The 8,227-nt window shown below is 50.9% G+C and overlaps 1 protein-coding gene across 1 annotated transcript; it reads right to left on the bottom strand.

Moving 5' to 3' along the window:
* Positions 1 to 1,234: 1,234 nt before the first annotated feature.
* krt8 (keratin 8) lies at positions 1,235 to 8,227 on the bottom strand. Its single transcript, XM_067239871.1, has 9 exons — positions 7,752 to 8,227; positions 5,864 to 6,072; positions 4,517 to 4,577; positions 4,269 to 4,364; positions 3,804 to 3,968; positions 3,509 to 3,634; positions 2,428 to 2,648; positions 2,244 to 2,287; positions 1,235 to 1,989 (listed from the first exon to the last, which is right to left on the bottom strand). The coding sequence occupies exons 1-9, from the start codon at positions 8,148 to 8,150 to the stop codon at positions 1,694 to 1,696; spliced, it is 1,617 nt and encodes a 538-aa protein (XP_067095972.1). The 5' UTR covers positions 8,151 to 8,227; the 3' UTR covers positions 1,235 to 1,693.

Genomic DNA, 8,227 nt, shown 5'->3' with positions numbered 1-8,227 from the left:
CCCAGCATGCGCAACCCGCCCTCTCCAGAGGATTCAGAACGCAGCGGCCCGCCTGGTCTACAATCTACCCAGACGCTCCCATGTTACCCCGCTCCTCATCTCTCTCCACTGGCTACCTATCATGGCCCGTATCAGATTCAAGACCCTGGTACTGACCTTCCGAGCAGTGAACGGGACACTAGAGGGTTTAGGGTGATGGAGATCAGAGACACTGACTGTCTCTCCACCTTCAAGAATAGGCTAAAGACACACTTGTTCCGGGAGTACAATGGTACAATGGATCAGATGTTAGTTTATTTCCTCCAGGAACATAATGACACTTATTGAGGGTCTTGTTGCACTTGTTGGTTAGTTGTAACTGATTTAACTACTTGTACTCGCTGTGAATTATATTATTGTTGCTTGCTTTCCTCCAGGTACACTATAGCACTTTCGAGGATCACGTTGTTTAATTGTAATTTGTTTAACTACATGTTCTTCTGGTTCTATCCACTGCCACTTATTTGCTTTTCACAATGTATGCTTCATGTTTTGGCTACCCGCAATGTTTTGGGGCTATCTCGTTGTTCATGATCATTGACCTATGCACTTTTTGTAAAGCTCTTTCTTGTAAGTCGCTTTGGATAAAAGCGTCTGCCAAATTAATAAATGTAAATGTACTCTCAAAGCTGCTTGGCTGTGTCGAGATGGTGGGTTACACTGCCCCCTAGTGGACCAAGTGAGATGGCGTGTTACACTGCCCCCTGGTGGACCAAGTGAGATGGCGTGTTACACTGCCCGCTGGTGGACCAAGTGAGATGGCGTGTTACACTGCCCCCTGGTGGACCAAGTGAGATGGCGTGTTACACTGCCCCCTGGTGCCATGCTATATGAGACCAGCCTAGTCCCCTCTTGAACATATCTATATATTAAACAAGCAACATTTGCAAAATATTGTGAAACCAAGTTTCCACACAATTTATCATCAAATCTCTTTAATGTAGGGAAATTGTACACAATAACAACCAACTATGTAGACATAAATTCACTAAATGCTAATCCTGACGTCTATTGTTGTGTATTCAGCACATCAGCAGTTTGAAGATCTGAGATCTGAAGATCTGAGATCTGGAATGGAGTCACGCTTCTCATTGCTTTCTTCAAGCTGGTGAGACTCGCTGAAATTCCTGTTTCTAGTCTCTATTAGTGTGAAAGGACAGTAAACCATAGAGAAAAGTAAAGACAAGAAACTTGCTTTGTCAGTAAGATTTTTTATTGTTTGGTAGCAAAAAAACCCTTAGGCTAACAGTTGCAGAGTGTCAGCTTTAGCCAGGGATGAGAGGAGAACACAGGAGACTATCTGCTAACCAGATGTCTGGGCCTGCAATACACACACACTCCTTCTCTGGTCTAAGGGCAATTAGAGGTCAGGCCTGTTGCATAGGTCAAACCTGAGGTCAGAGGGCATAGGTCGGTAATGGAATGTTGAGAAAGGCACACAGCAATATCTTTGTTTTAGTACACAATAAAAAATAAAAAGGCACAAGCCGGTATTCAGTATCACTAAGGAATCTTTGGTCCATTTTCTAAATCTTTGGTTGGATTAGAATGCTTGTTGCTTCTGCAGCCACATCTCCTGACAGGGTTAGGGTTAACCCTAAGCCAGCTCCTGACAGTGCAGTTGTGGCTGGTTGCTTCAGGGCAGCTTCACCCCTCAGTCCTCCACAACCTCGGAGGACTCGGACACCACCTTGCCGTCCTTGGTCTCGATCATCTTGATGACAACACTCTTCTTGTTCTGGGTGACGCTGCTGCCCCCGTGCCCGCTGCTGCCCCCGTGCCCACTGCTGCTCCCGTAGGCACTGCCGGAGCTGTAGCTGCCCGAACCCAAGCCAGAGCCGTAGCCGTAACCTCCACCGTAACCGCTACCGTAACCGCCACCGTAACCGCTGGAGACGCCGCTGCTGTAGCTGCTGCTCACACTCTCCATGGGGAAGGAGTTGTAGCTCGCTGTGGGTGAGACAGGAGAGCTGAGAGGATGTGACTGTGTAAGAGTGCAGGAGGGATTTACACCTAGGATGTAGTTGCTGGACTATGAGGTAACTGTGGAATTATGATGTAGCTGTGGGATTATAATGTAGCTGTGGGATTATGATGTAGCTGTGGGATTATGATGTAGCTGTGGGACAATGAGGTAGTTGTGGAATGAAAGTGTAATGGTTGGAGCCTTAAGCTGAGCAGGGTGTGGGAGGATCAGGACTCACTGCTCTGTTTGGAGATGTTGATGGACTTGATCCCGCTCGCTAGCCTGGAAACACAACCATACATATAGTAGACTTAGTTACAAGTGGATCCCCAGGGTTCTTAGACTGATATTCCTGAACCCCAGCAGAGCATTTAGAGAGCAGGAAACTGAAGCAGCTTTGTTGGGTTTCCCAGGAGCCTCACCTGTCCTCCTCTCCTTCCAGCAGCTTCCTGTAGGTGGCGATCTCGATGTCCAGGGCCAGCTTGACGTTCATCAGGTCCTGGTACTCTCTAATCTGGCGTGCCATATCCTGCTTGGCTCTCTGGAGCGCATTCTCCAGGTCGCTGATGCGGCCCTTGGCGTCTCTCACCGCCATCTCTCCACGCTCCTCCGCCTCGGCTATCTGGGCCTCGAGGTTAGCACGCTGGAGGAGAGGAGGAGGAGGGAAGGAGGAGAGGAGGAGGAGAAGAGAGGATAAGAAGAGAGGAGAGGAGGAGGAGAGGAGGCTCAGGTCAGTAGTTCAGGGGTGTGTTTTATATACTTTATGAGGGAGGTTAAAGCTCAGTGGTTGAGCATTTTACCGCAGATAAAGATTTCCCAGGTTTAAATCCCCCCCGTTCGTGGCTTTAGATTGAAGTGTCTGCTAAATTAACACATTGTCATTAGTTCTAACTGTTTCCATTAGGCCCTCTCTTCTAGGGAGTCAGGTGGCTGAGCGGTTAGGGAAGCGCGCTAGTAATCTGAAGGTTGCCAGTTCGATTCCCCGGCAGTGCCAAATGACGTTGTGTCCTTGGGCAAGGCACTTCACCCTACTTGCCTTGGGGAGAATGTCCCTGTACTTAATGTAAGTCGCTCTGGATAAGAGCGTCTGCTAAATGACTAAATGTAATGTAAATGTTGTAATAGCATATTCTTCCTGTAGCTATGTACTCTATTCTCAGCTTCCTGTAGTTCATTTGATGTATTTGGAGTAAACACATGAACACCTTGTGCTGCCTTCGGGTCATTGTGAACCTTCGGGTCATTGTGACCCACTGTCGTGTCGCGACAACTTTACCTAATACAAAAATAAAGTGAAGCATTTTTTTTTTACCTTCGCACTGTGGGGGGTCTGAGACAGCGCGACGGTTAAAAGAAAATGCTTCACTTCATTTTTGTATTAAGTAGGAGGAGGCAAAGTTGTTGCAACACGACGGTGGGTCACAATTACCCGAAGGTTACACAAGGGTTAATTGCATGAGGTAACCTGTCGAGGTGGATTGTGGGTAATGTAGTGTTCAGTACCTGTCCCTTAACAGAGTCAATCTCAGACGTCAGCCTCTGGATCATGCGGTTCAGGTCTGAGATCTCTGTCTTGGTGGCTCTCAGGTCATCCCCATACCTGGTAGCTGATGTCTGCATCTCCTCATACTGAACAAAAACAAAATCTACATGAGTTAGGATTCCGGATTCAGAAGAGAGAGGTAGTCAGAATTCAGGAGTCATGATTCAGGGAGTTATGATTCAGGGAGTCATGAGTGAGGAGCAATGATTCAGGTCAGGAGTCATGATTCAGAAAGTCAGGGAGTCAGAATCCTACCTTGGACTTGTACCAGGTCTCAGCCTCTGCCCTGCTGCGGTTGGCGATATCCTCGTACTGGGCGCGGACCTCAGCCACGATGGAGTCCATGTCCAGGTTGCGGCTGTTGTCCATCTCCACCACCACTGAGGTGTCCTTGATCTGACCCTGCAGCTCCCTCAACTCCTGCAGGGGGGAAGACGGGGGGAGAGGAGGGGGGAGAGATACAAGGAGTGGGAGAGATATGAGAGGGCGGAGAGAGGGCGGAGAGAGGGCGGAGAGAGGGCGGAGAGAGGGCGGAGAGAGGGCGGAGAGAGGGCAGAGAGACATCCGTTTCTTTTTCTGTTAGCCTCCAATCCAGACCCAGTTTCTACAAATGGCTTGTTTCTTACTAGATAATGGCATGTGTATATTCAGTCAAATTTGGTCAGAGCCAGAATGTTGTTTTAACCAATCCCAGAGCGGGAAATTATGTAATGTGCCCACCTCCTCGTAGATCTGGCGCAGGAAGTTGATCTCGTCCGTCAAGCTCTCCAGCTTGGCCTCCAGCTCCACCTTGTTCATGTAGGCCTCATCCACATCCTGACACACACACACACACAAAGATGAAGCATGAGTTGTGTTGAGATTCAGGGACCAAAATGACCCATGATGCTAGGTGATATGAATCCTGTCTGGTATCAATATGTACCACTGCTAGATTGCTGGGTGAGGGTGAGGGGATGCAAGCATACCTTCTTGATGAGAACAAAGTCGTTCTCACATTCGGTACGTTTGTTGATTTCATCCTCGTACCTGAAGAGCAGAAAAGAGCAATTAGTGAGCCAATACCGAACATGGCCACTAGGGGGCAAGAAAACTGTCTTGAGGACTAACCATCTCTCTCTCTCACTCTCTCACTCTCTCTCTCTCTCTCTCTCTCTCTCTCTCTCTCTCTCTCTCTCTGTTTCTCTTTTTTTTTCTCCCTCTCCCCCTCACCTTGTTTCTCCCTCATTCTCTCTCCCTCTTTCTCTCTGTCTCTCTCCCTCTTTCTCTCTCTATCTTCCTCTCTCTCTCCCTTTCTCTCTCAATCCCTCTTCCTCTCTCAATCCCTCTTCCTCTCTCTAACTCAGTCAGGTGGCTGAGCGGTGAGGGAATCGGGCTAGTAATCCGAAGGTTGCCAGTTCGATTCCCGGTCATGCCAACTGACGTTGTGTCCTTGGGCAAGGCACTTCACCCTACTTGCCTCTGGGGAATGTCCCTGTACTTACTGTAAGTCGCTCTGGATAAGAGCGTCTGCTAAATGACTAAATGTAAATGTAAATGTAACTATCTTAGGCAGGAGGAGAGGGGGAGGCAGGAGGAGAGGGGGAGGCAGGAGGAGAGGGGGAGGCAGGAGGAGAGGGGGCGGCAGGAGGAGAGGGGGAGGCAGGAGGAGAGGCAGATGTCCTGCCTGAGTCTCTGCTGGCCCAGAGCTAGGTACGAGCGTGCCAACGTTTGATTGGCTGATCTGTTAGGTGTGCTTGTGGAACAGGTGTTAGGTTACCACAACGTCTGTCATGTGACCAGGGTTGTATAACCAGGAACCAGGCTGTCTGGGAGCTGACACACCTACATGACCATCTCAGCCTCAACTAACCCTGGTCCTGTCCAGGGATAACCCTAACTCTGGTCCTGTCCAGGGCCAACCCTAACTCTGGTCCTGTCCAGGGCTAACCCTAACTCTGGTCCTGTCCAGGGCTAACCCTAACTCTGGTCCTGTCCAGGGCTAACCCTAACCCTGGTCCTGGTCCTGTCCAGGGCCAACCCTAACTCTGGTCCTGTCCAGGGATAACCCTAACCCTGGTCCTGGTCCTGTCCAGGGCTAACCCTAACTCTGGTCCTGGTCCTGTCCAGGGCCAACCCTAACTCTGGTCCTGTCCAGGGATAACCCTAACTCTGGTCCTGGTCCTGTCCAGGGCTAACCCTAACCCTGGTCCTGGTCCTGTCCAGGGCTAACCCTAACTCTGGTCCTGGTCCTGTCCAGGGATAACCCTAACCCTGGTCCTGGTCCTGTCCAGGGCTAACCCTAACTCTGGTCCTGGTCCTGGACCCAGACTCACTTGTTCTTGAAGTCCTCGACCAGCCCCTGCATATTATGCAGGTCAGCCTCCAGCCTCATCTTGTCGTTTCCCAGGCCGTCCAGCTGTCTGCGCAGGTTAGCGATGTAGGCCTCAAACATGCCATCGATGTTGGAGCGTGTGGTGGTCTGGTCCTGCAGGAGGCTCCACTTAGTCTCCAGCATCTTGTTCTGCTGCTCCAGGAAACGCACCTGGGACCAGCAAGAGAAGAAGATGAGCAAGGGTCAGTTGATCAGGAAGCTGAGGACTAACTTGACTACTGTCAGGTGACCAGAAAGTACACCTGAGTGGGGGTAGAAATTGAGAGACGGGTGAGGAGGGAGGGGATGGGTGGGTCATGGTTCCCTGGGCAGTGCTGAGTACTGAGCCTGCAGCTTCCAGGAGAAACAACAGTGTCTGACAGGATGGAGGTTTGTTAGAGTTAGTTTGTTGTTGAGGAAACTCTGGTGACTCTGCATCCTGACGGGGTTGGAGGGGGAGCTGTGGAGGGGAGGTGATGACAGGGGGGTGGGGTTAGCAGGGGAAGGGTTAGCAGGGAAGAGGTTGAGGGGGTGTGGAGGGGCAGGGGAAGGGTTAGCAGGGAAGAGGTTGAGGGGGTGTGGAGGGGCAGGGGAAGGGTTGGGAGGGTGATTGTTGGGGGAGTGTTTTGGTTGCAGGGTGATGGAAACCCAGTTCCGTGTTTTCCTGTTTTTTAAGGGCGAGGTTAGGATTGAAGAGGGCTCAGAGAGGAGAGAGACAATGAGAAAGAGACAGACGGTAACAGAGAGAGACACAAAGAGAGGGAGAGGGAGAGTGATTGATAAGGAATAAGTGTGAGAAACTAGGTGTGGTCGTGCTCACAGCCTGTGAAGGTAAATATTTAACCACAGTGTAGGTGTGAGGGGGAGGAGGGGCAGCGGGAGGGGGGAGGAGGGGAAGCGGGGCAGCTGGAATGTTGTCTCTGATAACTGTGAAACACAGAAGATATATGGCTGTGGACTTTGCTCAGGTGAACTTGCCCTAAAAAGGATCCTCTCGTCTTCCATTGGCTCTCCTGGTTGTGAGACCAGGCCACTGGCAGGAGTCAAGGAGGGAGAGCGAAGGCTCTCTCTCTCTGCATGATCACATAAATGTAGGCTTTTTGTAAGAAAGCTTACGTAATCTAGAGGGCCAGAACACAAGTCCAGCTGACCTCCTCAATATCCCTCCAGAGGAGACTAGGGTGGGGGGCTGACAAACACACACACATGCACACACACTGCCTGAACAACTCAGCAACTACCTCACCCTTTGAAATGAACACATTGACACAATGTTCTAAAAAATGAATGTGTTTTTCCATTCAATCACCATTTGCTGGAGAGTGTGTGTGTGCATGAGAGTGTGTGTGTCCATGTGTGTCTCTGTGTGTGTCCTTGTGCGTGTGTCCAGCACTGAGCCACACCCTACCCCAGGGCTGGGCCAGTCCCAAGGTAACACATAGAGAGATCTGAGCAACGACACGCCCTCACTCACTCCCTCTCTCGCTCTTCCTCCCCCTCTTACTCTCTCCCTCCCCACCCAGCAAGTCTGCTTTTCATCACTATAAAAGGACTCCTGCCAAACCATCAGATGTCGCCTCAGATAACCCAGGATAAACATTCCTATCAGCTCTGCTTTGCCTCATGAAGGGCACTTCAACATTGTTTCACACATTCTCTATCTTTTTCTTTCTCTCTCTCAAAGACAATGCGTTTGTTCATCCAGACTGAAAAGACAGAGCAAGGCTGAACCTCTCATATCTTAAAGCTCAAACATTGAATTCTTTCTAGATGCAATCATCACAAGGCAAAGTACAACTCTACTGCTAAACCAGACAGACAGGCAGACAGACAGGCCTTCCAGCACTCACCTTGTCGATGAAGGAGGCGAAGCGGTTGTTGAGGGTCTTGATCTGATCCTTCTCCTGGGTGCGGACGACCTGGATGTTGGGGTCAATCTCCAGGTTCAGGGGAGCCAGCAGGCTCTTGTTCACAGACACGGCCGTGATGGGAGCCATGTTCCCCCCGCCCATGCCCATGCCCAAGCCCAGGCCCATGCCTCCTCCGTAGGCAGAGGAGCTGGAGATGAAGCCCCCGGTGCCTCCGTAGCCGCCCCCCACCCCACGGCTCGCCCCGCCGTAGGAGCTCCTCACGCTGTAGCTCTGCCGTGCCGTGGCGGGCCCGGAGTACGACATGCTGCTGAAGCTCCGGGGAGCCGCGCCCGCAGACGATGACTTGACGGTGTAGCTGGTGCTCTTCCTGACTGACATCCTGGATCTGGAACACGGAGGACTGATGAAGGGGAACAGGCAGACAGGCAAGCAGGCAGGCAGAGTGGAGGGGCTGA

The sequence above is a fragment of the Osmerus mordax genome, chromosome 7 (assembly GCF_038355195.1).
Source record: "Osmerus mordax isolate fOsmMor3 chromosome 7, fOsmMor3.pri, whole genome shotgun sequence".
In the NCBI taxonomy this organism is placed as follows: Eukaryota; Metazoa; Chordata; class Actinopteri; order Osmeriformes; family Osmeridae; genus Osmerus; species Osmerus mordax.
Note: the sequence above shows the minus strand (reverse complement) of the source record. Positions and strands in the feature narration are given on the sequence as shown.

Excerpts from the sequence above, each read along its gene's own strand:
- krt8 (XM_067239871.1), bottom strand. The coding sequence starts at position 8,150 with ATGTCAGTCAGGAAGAGCACCAGCTACACCGTCAAGTCATCGTCTGCG. Across the intron at positions 4,365-4,516 it reads ACTTTGTTCTCATCAAGAAG|GATGTGGATGAGGCCTACAT; the intron begins GTATGCTTGCAT and ends TGTGTGTGTCAG. Across the intron at positions 1,990-2,243 it reads CAACATCTCCAAACAGAGCA|CGAGCTACAACTCCTTCCCC; the intron begins GTGAGTCCTGAT and ends TCTCACCCACAG.